This window comes from Salvelinus fontinalis, chromosome 16 (genome assembly GCF_029448725.1).
Source record: "Salvelinus fontinalis isolate EN_2023a chromosome 16, ASM2944872v1, whole genome shotgun sequence".
In the NCBI taxonomy this organism is placed as follows: domain Eukaryota; kingdom Metazoa; phylum Chordata; class Actinopteri; order Salmoniformes; family Salmonidae; genus Salvelinus; species Salvelinus fontinalis.
The window spans coordinates 36,661,522-36,675,517 of NC_074680.1; the positions used below are offsets into that span (position 1 = coordinate 36,661,522).

Here is a 13,996-nt window from a genome sequence, read left to right on the forward strand (position 1 = left end):
CAAAGATGGCGGATTATAAAGATGAGGCAAAAATACCTTTTACCATTGAAAAAAATTGGCACAGTTCCAGTCTACTTTAGGGGTGGCTCGCCCATAGGCAACAATGCAATAGCAGCTGGGTCTGGTCTACTTAGTTCATTTGCCAGGCACCAAGCAGATAAAAAGTAGCCTATGAAATTTCTAGCTTTCTCTTGAGTCTCTGACTGTATCTTCTCAGTGACAAGGAGTACCACCTGTTGGTCATAACTAGTAACTGCATTTGAATGGTGCATCAAATGTACACTAATAATAAGCACTACTAATTTTTATTTCAGATTTCATTCCATGAATAAAAGGTTGTCAGAGATTTTCCAAATTTGGCACAGATTACAAAGCAGAGAAATTTGTGGCAGTATTGGTCAACATTGTGAAAATGTATATAGCGAGTTAAAAAGCTGTAATCAAAAACTATTAAGAATCCATCTTCCTAATATTTCATTAACACAGTCTGGAGTCATAAACTGGTGGGAGTCCAATAGCCTTTTAAATACTGTATGTGCTATAGCCAACTATACTATTGTTCAATCTACTACGGCAGGGTTTTCCAAACTGTGTTCTTCTAAGGTTTATCTAATTCTATTGTTCCATTTTCTGTGTTCATCTATTGAGGACCTTCCTGAGATGTTCCAGCTGTGCCTGATTGACGCTGCTGCCTCCACAGACGATCACTACAAGGTCCCTGCTGGGCGAACCGTCAGCCGGCCCTCACCCTGCAGTCTCTGGATGGCCCCACAGTACACAGCTGCTAACGCAGCCCCGCAGGCCAGCTCCACCAGCACACACTCCTCGTCTAGACACACACACACACACACACAAGCAAGCACACATGTATACACACACACAAACAGAAAATATTTATTCGTAACCCGTAGCTATGTTTCTTTTAGAATACAACTCTTCCTCATATAAAGCAGAGTAAAGTATAGGGATGAGAACAGTGACGGCTGGTACAACGCTCACCCAGGAAGGTCTCCACTGCTTGCAGGGCCTGCTGGTCAGTGACCAGCTCTGATATGATGTTCATGTTGCCCCCCTTACTGCACTCAAAGGCCTGCCTTCACACCGTCTTCGAACCCAGACACTTGGCCTCTGACAATACAACCATCACAGATCATTAGAATGGAATGGAATAGATTTGAATACAACACAATGCTAAATGAAAATCTCAGTTTTTCACAGAAAACTGCACCTGTCAGGCAGATACTGGTCACTGTTTAGCCCAGAGGTGGGATAGATCATAAATCAATTATTAACTCTTGTTTGGTGGACTGTATGAAGACTGGAGCCAATGTCAGCATTGCAAAACATAAAGTATAACATTCTACACTGAACTAAAATATAACCACAACATGTAACAATTTCAAAGATTTTACTAATTGAAATACATTCATTAGGCTCTAATCTATGGGTTTCACATGACTGGGAAAACAGTGACAATATGCATGTTTGTCACAGATACCTTTAAAAAAAAAAATGAAGTAGGGATGTGGATCAGAAAACCAGTCACTATCTGGTGTGACCACCATTTGCCTCATGAAGCGCAACACATCTCGTTCACATAGACCCTGGTGAGGATGAGGAGCACACTGATGAGCTCCTTGAGACGGGTTCTGACAGTTTGTGCAGCAATTCTTTGGTTGTACAAACCCACATTTTCATCAGCTGTCAGGGTGGCTGGTCTCAGACAATCCTGCAGATGAAGAAGCCGGACGTGGAGGTCCTGGGCTGGTGTGGTTATACCTGGTCTGCGGTTGTGAGGCTGGTTGGATGTACTGCCAAATTTTCTAAAACGATGTAGAGAAATGAACATTAAATTCTCTGGCATCAGCTCTGGTGGACATTCCTGCAGTCAGCATTCCAATTGCACGCTCCCTCAAAACTTGAGACATCTGTGGCATTGTGTTGTGTGACAAAACTGTACATTTTAGAGTGGCATTTTATTGTCCACAGCACAAGGTGCACATGTGTATAGATCATGCTGTTTAATCAGACTTTTAATATGCCACACCTGTCAGGTAGATGGATTATATTGGCAAAGGATAAATGCTAACTAACAGGGGATGTAAACAAATTTGTGCACAACATTTTAGAGAAATAAGCTTCTTGTGCATAAAATTTCTGGAATATTTTATTTCAGTTTATGAAACATGGGACCAACACTTTACATGTTGCATTCATATTTTTGTTCAGTATATGTTAAAACATTTTTTATTCCCATTAAAGGAAATCATTATTTATTGTGTACATTTACATTTCATTATGCATAGTGTTTGGTGTTCGTTTTGTCACATAAACCATCCCATAGAACTGATGGTAATACACAACCTATAGATCAAGCCAGCATCAGTCAACAGGTAGGCTATACCAAAGATAGTACAGTATGGCTCAGTGGAGGCTGCTGAGGGGAGGACGTCTCACAATAATGGCTGGAACGGAGCAAATGGAATGGCATAAAACTCATGGAAACCATGTGTTTGATGTTGTTTATACCTTCCCACTGATGCCGCTCCAGCCATTACCACAAGCCCATCCTCCCCAATTAAGGTGCCACCAACCTCCTGTGGTATGGCTATACTCAGTGATTAAAATGTGTATCACTTTGCATGATGGGTATTAAAAAGACAACAACCAACTTGAAACAAAAATAGGGAAAACAAAACAATGTACAAACATCTGCTAAAATGTAACTCAATATGAAAAACTCCAAAGAGATCCAACTATAGGCCTTTTCAGGTGATAAAGCATTTATATACTGTAGGCTTATGAGTGTTTGATGAGTTTAGTTCAAATTCACACCCATAGTTAGCTTCATTGTTATTGCATCTGTAGAAGAGAATGCAGCCACTTTCACTTTCCCTTCCCAGCATTACATCTTCCACTCATTCCTTCAGAACACATTTTGGTTTGCATAAATAACACCAACATTCTATGACTGTTTAGAACATTCCACACACCTTTTAGTAGTTTTAACTGGCCTTCAAAGTCTTTCAATTACACCTTCTGTCACTTTCCTTCCTTTTCTCATCTTGTAAAAACCTGTTCCCTTCTTTCCTCTGCTGAACCCTGTAGATATGACCTCCAGGGTTTGAACTCTGATCGCCTTCAAACAGCACTTACTGCAAAACCCATATTCAATAACTCATGACTGCCGCTGTTCTCTGCTCCCTTTTCTGAGACCGTCACATTTAGGCCTTACTCTGTCTGACACACAGGAGACAAACACTGAGTGAGAAGGGAAAGAGGGAAGCTCTGCTCAGAGTATTCTCTGAATGAGGGGTGGTGGCAGGGTGGTGGGAGTCATTGAAAATAAAACAAAAATGTTTTGTTTCATTGCTTCATGCTCCAATGAAGGGCAGGGGGGGGACCTTAAAAAAATGTAGACAGATCTCTGGGCCGTGGATACTGCCTCTACTTCCTCTTTGGTAAGTGACCACCAATTCCAAGCATGTCTGTCTGTCTCTGTCCGGATATGGCCCCCTCTGTCCATGCCCTGGCCCTTGTCCTTTGTTCTGGGGTGGCACAGACTGGCAGAGAGAGAGGGCACTGTCCGGGCACAGCCACTGTCTGCAGATCCAATCAGACCCAGCTCTGAGCCCAGTCAGAGCGCAACAACGTGCACTGCCTTCTCAGCAAAGTGCACCGTCTTCTCTATGCCAGAGAACGTTGTCTAGGCTTGATCCTTGGATACAACTGCAAGAAGAAAATGTTACTATTAATTGTATTTTCTGATCATGGAAATTCGTATTCTACAGGCAGGTACAGCAGGGGGTGCCATGTCACAACTTAGGATTTATTACCAAATATTTTGAGATGCCGCTTCAGTCATTTGGGATCCCCATCAATTCAACTAACATTTAATTAGCATCTAATTTCAAACAAGATTGTGGAAATCTATAACAACACATTAACCATAGAACTAAACACAATTATAGGATCTCTATGATATTAACTTCCTAGTGATTCAGACCATAGTTGTATTCATCATGGTGACTAGCCTTACCCCGAGCAGGTTGCGTGGTACGTAGCCCTCCTTGTCATGTAGCCTGGCCCACCACCACTCTGTCTCAGCGTCGTCCCTGCGACTCAGGGTGGTGATGGCGTCTCCCTCGTGGAAGGACAGCTCGTCTGAGCTCAGCTCGTCTGAGCTCTGTGCCTCGTAGTCCCACAGCGCATACACAGACCCTTTATTCATCACCCCCAGCTTCTCCTGTAGCCCTGGCGGACGGACAGAGAGGAAGAGGGTCACTTCACATTTCTCAGGGGCTTCCAGTGGTGCAGCGGTCTAATGCACTGCATTTCAGTACCAGAGGTGTCACTACAGACCCTGGTTCGATTCCAGGCTGTATCACAACCGACCGTGATTGAGGGGCCCCTCCTTGACCCTAGTGTAGGATTGGATGGGTACCATCAATAAGGTTGATGCTTTGCCTTGCCTTCATAAAGATTAGATGGAGCTTTCGACATATAGCATATACCTATCCAATTCTACATATTCAAGCACGAGTGTGTAGGGATAAGTGTTGTTTTGGGGACATGGCCCATAGCTCTCCTTTGAGCTCCACAGATCTACAAAAGTGTGTAAGGGTGTAGGGGCTAGGAGTTGTTTGTAGACAGGAGCCGCATGTCTCTCTATACAATACCACTCACCGAAGAGGAACTGGGAACACTGTGTGTATCCGTCCTCCATCTCCTCACACTTATCAGCCGCTGTCTCCACGTCACTGATGGTGGTGGCAAAGATGGCCGCCCCTGACTCCACCAGCAGCTTACAGAGATGCACACTGTTACAGGAGGCCGCACAGTGTAGTGGGGTCCTGAGCACATGACAGACACAAAAGGAGAGATGTTCATGGAGACATTGTGAAGTCTTGACCGTTTTAAATGCAGCTGACCAAAGCTAAGGTAAGGTCAAAGAGAAAGAGGGGAGAGAAAGAGAAAGAAAAGGTCAATGAGAAATGGTCACAGTGTACGTCCTCACCATCCATCGCTGTCAGCAGCATTGACGTTAACTCCAAAGTCGAGCAGGAACTTGACGATCTGGTGACGTCCAGCACATACGGCATTGTGAAGGGGGGTGATGCCCTCGTCATTGGCCGTGCTGGGGTTCTCAACCTGCATGGGGGAAAGGATCAATCAATCACATTTATTTCATGAATCAAATATAAATGTATTGATAAAGCCCTTTTTATATCAACAGTCACAAAAGCCATTAACATTTTTAAAGAGCAGCTGATTTAGGAATATCTCTTCTGGGACAATAAAGTTTGAATTGAATTGACGAGCCTATGATTACCTCATAGATGATCCGCTGCACCAAGTCAAACTCTCCCTCCAGAGAGGCATCCAGTAGCAGGGCCAGAGGGTTGAACTTGACCCGCAGCCCGTGGCCTATCCGCTCTGACTCAGGCTTCTTCAGGTTAGTCCTCTTGATCTGCTGAGACAGAGAAAGTGGAGTTACTCTCTGGCTAATGCACAGGTGGTTGGTGACACCTTAATTGGGGAGGACGGGCTCACAGTAATGGCTGGAACGGAATGAATGGAATGGTATCAAACAAGTGGTTTCCATGTGTTTAATACCATTCCATTTACTCCATTCCAGTCATTATTATGAGCTGTCCTCCCCTCAGCAGCCTTCTGTGGTCTAATGTCATGACTAGGGCAGGGAATTTTTCCTGTGAAGAAAGCAATGTCTGCAACTCAGATGGCAACTCTAGCATAAGTCAGATTTTTTGTTTTTTGCAGAACATGACAGGACCTGACCAGGAGAAACTCTAGACCCTATGTATTATGGCACACAAAAAGGAAGCATGCTGTTGCATTATGGAGCTGTGGCTCCGCAGGTTGACCTTAGGCAATGCCGGGGGTGTGACAGTCCGGGGAGAGGTTTCTTTCTGCTGGGGAGACGAGGCCTCAGGGATGGGGATGGGCCTGGGAGTGGAGGTGGTGCTAGTAGGACCAGGTTGGTTGTTGTTGTTGTCTTCCAGGCTGGGCTGGGGGGTGGGCATGCGGGGAGCGGTCTCACTGGGTGAAGGTGTCCTCCTCTCACTGGAGTCAGAGGAAGAGGACAGGTGATGGTCTGAGTTGGAACCGTCTGCCGAAGTGACGACCAGGGAAGCTGTCCCGATCAGGTTCCCATTAGACGTTTTGATGTTGTCCATGTCCGGACATCCCAGGACATGACCCATGAAGACGGGCTGGTAGAACGGGGTGCTGTTGCTGCCCTCCATGCCTCCGGCCAGGGAGTTGAAGCGCTGGTACAGGAGCTTCTGGATGTTGGGTCCGGTGGGGCCCTCTGGCTCTGTGATGGAGCTGCGTTTCTTCAGCGGGCGTGGTGCGTTGGCCAGCCGCCGGCGCAGGACCTCTAGGTCGGCGTCGCTCTGGTAGTGCAGCGGGGAGTGGGCCACGCGGGTCAGCTTGGTGGGGCTCAGGGGCCGAGGGATGTTCTCCACACTGGGAGGGGGTAGGAGTCTACCCTCTGTGGTGTTCCCTTCCCTGTCCACCATGTCCTCTCCACTCTCTCCTCCTGGGGACAGGGCCCCATGCTGGAAGGGCACAGGGGAGGGAGAGGTGCTGGAGGAAAGCACGGGTTTCCCATACACTATGAACAAAAGGAGATGGAGATATTAATATAGGACCATACAGATTAAGACCCAACAGGAAAGTCAAGCATGATCTGAATCAGGCCGGGGTTGAAATACTATTTGTTTTCTTCAAATACTTTGAGAGTTTGATTGCGACTCCCTGGAGTGCCTTTGCACTTTTGGAACTATTACATTGGTCCCACTGTGCAAGGCATGCTCAATTAAGTGCAGCTTAATTATTTGAAGGAAATCAAATACTATTAGAACCCAGGTCTGACTGACTTTAAAAAATATATAATGTCCATCGATTGAGGCGTTTACCTGCTTTGACAGCAGACCTGCCTCCTGCTGGGTAGCTCTTGGCTGCTGCAGGCTGCTGCAGGTACATGTGGTAGATGGAGGAGGAGTTCATAGTGGCAGGGCCCTTCCTGGGGGACTGAGGCCTGGAGGAGGACCGGTCTGGGACGTAGGGCCTCACAGCCACAGCCGGCGGGGGGTCAGGCCTCTCCCCCTCCCCCTGGCCTGACTGGGGTGTGGGACTGGGGTGGACAGAGATATGCTGCTGGATCTGCTGGGAGGAGTAACCAGGAGGTGCTGGGGCTGAACGCTGCCAGGCTAAAGTGGCAGGGGCAGACCTGGTCAGGGAGCTGGTAGAGCAGACTATAGACGGGTGGCCAGTAGGTGCAGGGTAGGTCCCGTAGATGGGTAGTGGTTTGGACACGGATCCTCCTGGTAGCTTACTGAAGTCAAGGCTCTGTGGAGGGAAACACCGTGAACCAGTTAGATTCATTATAGGACAGTAGGAAGGAGAGTCCAAGGAGTGTGTGAAAGAGCCAAAAGTTATTGGCTGCATCTCAATAGTCTTAAGTGGCTTCCTCTACTTGTGTCCTCTCCGTCTGCATTGAATCTAAAAATTACTGGGTCTGTGAAAGCAATATGGTGTAGAAAACCAACCAGGGATTGCTTTTAGTGGTTAGTTATTTAATATCCTTGCAGATGAAAGAGAGGAGATGATGATAGTAAGCCACTTTAGACTATTGAGATGTACCCAATGACTGTAGTAGTGGGAGGTGGAGCAGGGATCTCACCTGGTCTGGGCTGGTGTTCCTCCAATCTGAAGGTTGCAAAGAGGAGACACTTTTACTAAGGGTGGACCACACTGCTTCATTGGCTACAGGAGGGGTACACAGAGAGAGAGAGAGAGAGGGATAGGGTGAGAAAGACAAGACAGAGAAAGTGGTAAAAAAAAGACAGCAGGTAGATAGTCTGTGTTCCAGGATAACGGTTAAGAAAGATGAGCTGTGATATTCTAATTGTCTCGAGAAATGATCGACAGAATGTTGATGCTAGTCCAAATGAGCAACGGAAAGTATAGTTACACACACACAACACACTGTCTATTTGAAGAACTAGTCCCTGTAGCTAATACGTTTCAATTTCTAGATCACGTTGCTCTCTTTGCCTTGTGCTCTCATACCTACAGAATGGAACAGTACAGGAACAGCTTGCCCTCCATACCTACAGACTGGCACAGTACAGGAACAGCTTGCCCCCCCCATACCTACAGACTGGCACAGTATAGGAACAGCTTGCCCCCCATACCTACAGACTGGCACAGTATAGGAACAGCTTGCACTCCATAAACACAGACTGACCTGAGGAACACAGGGTCAGGTCTAATACAAGGTGTATGTGCTGGGTGTATTTTGGTCCCCGATTCTGATCGGTTTAAAGAGATTAGAGTGTCTATCACTCCAAGAGGATAACTCTCTCTCTCTCTGAGACATAGTCTGTCTGGAGGTAAACTATTTCCTGTCTGTCTGTCTGCCAGACTTCCTATTAAACCTATTGCAGTGTCTATGCCAACTAAGCCTCGCCTACTCTCCCTTTCAAACATTACAACTGCCCAGCCCTATTAAAAAGGTGGGCACTAGAAGGACTACACAATCTAAGGCTGCATCTGAAATAGGGCTCTGGTCAAAAGTAGGGCTTACACAGTACCAGTCAAACGTTTGGACACACTTACTCATTCAAGAGTTTTTCTTTATTTTTACTATTTTCTACATTTTCAAATAATAGTGAAGACATCAAAACTATGAAATAACACATATAGAATCAAACAAGTGTTATATACTGCATATATATATATATATATATTCAAAGTTGCCACCCTTTGCCTTGATGACAGCTTTGCACTCTTGGTATTCTCTCAACCAGCTTCACCTGGAATGCTTTTCCAACAGTCTTGAAGGAGTTCCCACATATTCTGAGCACTTGTTGGCTGCTTGTCCTTCACTCCATCACCCCCCTTCTTGGTCAAATAGCCCTTACACAGCCTGGAGGTGTGTTGGGTCATTGTCCTGTTGAAAAACAAATGATAAGCGCAAACCAGATGGGATGGCGTATCACTGCCGAATGCTGTGGTAGCCATGCTGGTTAAGTGTGCCTTGAATTCTAAATAAATCACTGACAGTGTCACCAGCAAAGCACCCCCATACCATCACACCTCCTCCTCCATGCTTCACAGTGGGAACCTCACATGTGGAGAGCATCACCTACTCTGTGTCTCACAAAGACATGGCGGTTGGAACAAAAAATCTCAAATTTGGACTCATAAGACCAAAGGACCGATTTTCACCGGTCTAATGTCCATTCCTTGTGTTTCTTGGTCCAAGCAAGTCTCTTCTTCTTATTGGTGTCCTTTAGTAGTGGTTTCTTTGCAGCAATTTGACCATGAATGCCTGATTCACGCAGTCTCCCCTGAACAGTTGATGTTGAGATGTGTCTGATACTTGTACTCTGCGAAGCATTTATTTGGGCTGCAATATGAGGTGCAGTTATTCTAATGAATTTATCCTCTGCAGCAGAGGTAACTCTGGGTCTTCCTTTCCTGTGATGGTCCTCATGAGAGCCAGTTTCATCACAGCGCTTGTTTGTTTTTGCAGCAGTACTTGAAGAAAAGTTCTTGAAATTTTCTGGATTAACTGCACCTCAGTCTTAAAGTAATGATGGAAAGTCGTTTCTCTTTGCTTATTTGAGCTGTTCTTGCCATAATATGGACTTGATCTTTTACCAAATAGGGCTATCTTCTGTATAACAACCCTATATTGTCACAGCACAACTGATTGACTCGAACACATTAAAGAAAGAAATCCCAGAAATTAACTTAACAAGGCACACCTGTTAATTTTTTAATTTCACCTTTATTTAACCAGGTAGGCCAGTTGAGAACAAGTTGTCATTTACAACTGCGACCTGGTCAAGATAAAGCAAAGCAGTGCGACAAAAACAACAACACAGAGTTACACATGGGATAAACAAACGTAGAGTCAATAACACAATAGAAAGGATAAGGGTACGGCTAAAGGCTATAAGAACTGGTTGTCTAGTGCGTTGAAACAGAGAATAAAAGGAGCAGATTTCTGGCTGACGATGAGAGCGGTTGTGTCTCTGGAGGCACCAGTTAAGCCAGGTGAGGTCTCCGCATGTGTGGGGTGTGGGACAAAAGAGCTATCTAAGGCATGTTGGGCGGGGGGCTCTACCGTGAAATAAAACAATAATAACTAACCTAAACAGCAGTAGACAAGGCATATTGACATTAGGGAGAGGCATGTGTAGCCGAGTGATCATAGGGTCCAATGAGCAGCAATAGGTGAGTCAGGGAGACGTTCGGTAGTCGCTACTATGCTAGGTAAGCTGGAGACACAGCGATTCAGAAAGCTAGCGGGCCGGGGATAGCAGATGGGTCTTCAGCATCGTCGCAACGGAAAAGCCTGTTGAAACCTCCTCGGACAATTAAGTCAGCAGACCAGTCGTGATGGATCGGCTAACTGGTGCTTGCTTCGGGACCGAGGCGTTAGCCAGCAGTAGCCACTCAGGTTGTTGCTAGCTAGCTACGATGATCCGGTGTAATGGTCCAGAGAATCCGGAGATGTGGTAGAGAAAAAGCAGTCCCATATGCTCTGGGTTGATATCGCGCTGTGCAGACTGGCAGGTATTGACCGAGCTGAAGCTGGCTGGTGTCCGAGTTAACAACGAAGACCGCTAGCAGTGGCTAACTGACTACTAGCTAGTAACCTGCTGATGGGGTTCCGGTTCTAAAGTATAAAAACAGCCGAACCGTACCACATTGGGTGAGGCAGGTTGCAGGAAAGTATATTCAGTCCGTAGATGGAAAGTGAGATTAAAATATATACAAAAAAACCCAGAGGAAAATAACTATTTACATGGGACAAGACAAACACACGTCCGACTGCTACGCCATCTTGGTTCAATTGAAATGCATTCCAGGTGATTACCTCATGAAGCTGGTTGAGAGAATGCCAAGAGTGTGCAAAGCTGTCATCAAGGCAAAGGGTGGCTACTTTGAAGAATCTCAAAAAGAAAATATATTTTGATTTGTTTAACACTTTTTTGGTTACTACATGATTCCATGTGTTATTTCACAATGTAAAAAATAGTAAAAAATAAATAAAAACCCTGGAATGATTAGGTGTGTTCAAACTTTTGACTGGTACTGTATATGGAACTGGGTGCCATTTGGGGCGCAGCTCAAGTCCATCAAAGACAACCCATAATTTCACTCTCTACTGTACGTGAGTTCTATTTGTGAGACGTGAGACTATTTGTGAGACGAGATGTTTGGCTTGTTACATTCAAAGAGGTGGAGAACAATGCCGCAGTAACCCCTTCTCTAACGTCATACGTCCATTTTTGTCCATACAAATAAACTATGTTACCTAAGCATTTCCCCTTATTCAATTGAGGCTGCTCATACTGACAGTGGTATTTTGGGCACACAATGACAATGAATTCCAATATAAAGTACCAGTCAAAAGTTTGGACACACCTACTCATTCAAGGGGTTTTCTTTATTTTTACTAGAAGCACATGCAATGGACAAGAAGCATGAGCAATGCAGGTGGAAATCTGTCCTTTGGTCTGATGAGTCCAAATTTGAGATTTTTGGGTCCAACCGCAGTGTCTTTGTGAGATGCAGAGTAGGTGAACGGATGATCTCTGCATGTGTGGTTCCCACCGTGAAGCATGGAGGAGGTGGTGTGATGGTGCGTTGCTTGTGACACTGTCTGTGATTGATTTAGAATTCAAGGCACACTTAACCAGCATGTCTACCACAGCATTCTGCAGCGAAACGCCATCCCATCTGGTTTGCGCTTAGTGGGACTATCATTTGCTTTTTTAACAGGACAATGACCCAACACACCTCCAGGCCGTGTAAGGGCTATTTGACCAAGAAGGAAAGAGAGTGATGGAGGGCTGCATCAGATGACCTGGCCTCCACAATCACCCGACCTCAACCCAATTGTGACTGCAGAGTGAAGGAAAAGCAGCCAACAAGTGCTCAGCATATGTGGGAACTGCTTCAAGACTGTTGGAAAAGCATTCCAGGTGAAGCTGGTTGAGAGAATGTCACGAGTGTGCAAAGCTGTAATTAAGGCAAAGGGTGGCTACTTTGAAGAATCTATAATCTGAAATACATTTTGATTTGTTTAAAGCTTTTTCGGTTACTACATGATGCCATGTGTGTTATGTCACAGTTGTGATGTCTTTACTACTATTCTAAAATGTATAAAATAGTAAAAAATAAATAAAAATACCCTGGAATGTGAAGGTGTGTCCATACTTTTGACTGGTACTGTAAATAAATATATTTTCTAGGCCCAAAAGAAATGGAACCTCACATAGGCCTACTGAAGATGAACACAATAGTTACATAATGATTTCAACCTGTACATATTTTATTTAAGGAGGGATGGCAAGGGCGTGGCATTAGTTTTAGGTAGCTGTTATCCTATGCTATGTTGTTGATATAGGGCCCTGTTACTGAGGCCCCACTCAATGTAGTTATCTTTTATTATTTCTTATTGTTGTAGCATTGCCGAGAAGGAACCTGCAAGTAAGCATTTTGTTGGGTGTTTACCATGTGTATCGTGTACATACAACTAAAAACTTGAAATGTGTATTTTATTATAATATAGGGCCCTGTTACTGAGGCCTTGTAACGGAAACCCCACTCAATGTGTATATTTAATCATGTATAAAATAAGGGAAGGCTGTGGAATTGGTTTTAGGTAAAAGTTGTAACTATGTTATACATGCAAGTACAGAACTATCTACATGTATGTTGTTGATATTGAGCCCTGTTACTGAGGCCCCTCTGCTTCTGTTGCCCTAGCCCCTGGCTGCAGACTGTGTCTGCACTGCAGGCCCCTGAGGGGGACCAGGGCCCCTCTCTCATCTCCACGGGGTCCACTATGATGTCTATATCTGAGACCTTCCATTGGACGGAGGGCTTCCTCACACCGCACCCTTCCTCCTCTGCTGAGCCCGAGACCACGCACAGCGTGGCACCACAACATCAACAACAACACCGACAGAACAGACGATACGAATAAGGGCAGGAGAAGAAGAGGTCGACAGACAGACATGACAGAATAGAGAGGACAGGAAGTTAGAGAACGCTGAGCCAGATTAAAAAAATAAAAAATCTGAATTTTTGTAAAATGTATTTTAGAACTGAAATTTCAGAGAAGTTACCAGCTATGCCATAGCAATCTCAGGACTGTCCAGATCAGATAAACCAAGGTGTCCCAAATAAACAGATATAGTCTGACAGTCAGTAGTCTGAGACTGATAAAGTAGGTAAAGCTGCAGTGTGGCGCAGGGACTGACCTGATTTGGAGCGGCCATGGCTGATGGTGCCAGTCCCAGGGACAAACGGTGGTTTAACGGGGTCTGGGGGCAGAGCGTAGCCCACCTCCTGTCTGCCTGGGACGGGCACCTGGATGTACGGACATACCGCGGCCACGCGGCCTGAGCTGCTGAGGATGGGCTGGGGGGAGGGATGACCGTTTATCCTGTTAAGCTGTGGAGTGGAGAGAAAGAGGGCAAAATACAATGTCAACTATACAGTGGGGCAAAAAAGTATTTAGTCAGCCACCAATTGTGCAAGTTCTCCCACTTAAAAAGATGAGAGAGGCCTGTAATTTTCATCATAGGTACACTTCAACTATGACAGACAAAATGAGAAAAAAAATCCAGAAAATCACATTGTAGGATTTTTTATGAATTTATTTGCAAATTATGGTGGAAAATAAGTATTTGGTCACCTACAAACAAGCAAGATTTCTGGCTCTCATAGACCTGTAGACCTTCTTATTTTATACATGATTAAATATACACATTGAGTGGGGTTTCCGTTACAAGGCCTCAGTAACAGGGCCCTATATTATAATAAAATACACATTTCAAGTTTTTAGTTGTATGTACACGATACACATGGTAAACACCCAACAAAATGCTTACTTGCAGGTTCCTTCTCGGCAATGCTACAACAATAGACCTTCTTTAAGAGG

At 45.0% G+C, this 13,996-nt stretch overlaps 1 protein-coding gene and 1 long non-coding RNA gene across 6 annotated transcripts in view; both read right to left on the minus strand.

Annotated features, from left to right (window-relative positions):
• Nucleotides 1-289: 289 nt before the first annotated feature.
• LOC129813435 (uncharacterized) lies at nucleotides 290-1,246 on the minus strand. Its single transcript, XR_008753163.1, has 2 exons — nucleotides 1,000-1,246; nucleotides 290-829 (listed from the first exon to the last, which is right to left on the minus strand). It is a non-coding gene; the product is annotated as an uncharacterized LOC129813435 (long non-coding RNA).
• A 903-nt stretch (nucleotides 1,247-2,149) lies between these two features.
• The window catches only part of ppp1r13ba (protein phosphatase 1, regulatory subunit 13Ba), a 73,556-nt gene continuing 61,709 nt past the window's right edge, over nucleotides 2,150-13,996 (minus strand). For 4 of the 5 annotated variants that reach the window (XM_055865268.1, XM_055865266.1, XM_055865269.1 and 1 more), the window contains 9 exons: nucleotides 13,314-13,506; nucleotides 7,709-7,791; nucleotides 6,942-7,374; nucleotides 5,886-6,637; nucleotides 5,333-5,473; nucleotides 5,018-5,151; nucleotides 4,687-4,853; nucleotides 4,040-4,254; nucleotides 2,150-3,729 (listed from right to left, as the gene is read on the minus strand). In XM_055865268.1, the coding sequence (XP_055721243.1) occupies nucleotides 3,688-3,729; nucleotides 4,040-4,254; nucleotides 4,687-4,853; nucleotides 5,018-5,151; nucleotides 5,333-5,473; nucleotides 5,886-6,637; nucleotides 6,942-7,374; nucleotides 7,709-7,791; nucleotides 13,314-13,506 (2,160 nt within the window). In that variant the 3' untranslated portion in view covers nucleotides 2,150-3,687. The remainder of the gene's footprint in view (nucleotides 3,730-4,039; nucleotides 4,255-4,686; nucleotides 4,854-5,017; nucleotides 5,152-5,332; nucleotides 5,474-5,885; nucleotides 6,638-6,941; nucleotides 7,375-7,708; nucleotides 7,792-13,313; nucleotides 13,507-13,996) is intronic. The other variant, XM_055865267.1, reaches the window with a different exon arrangement.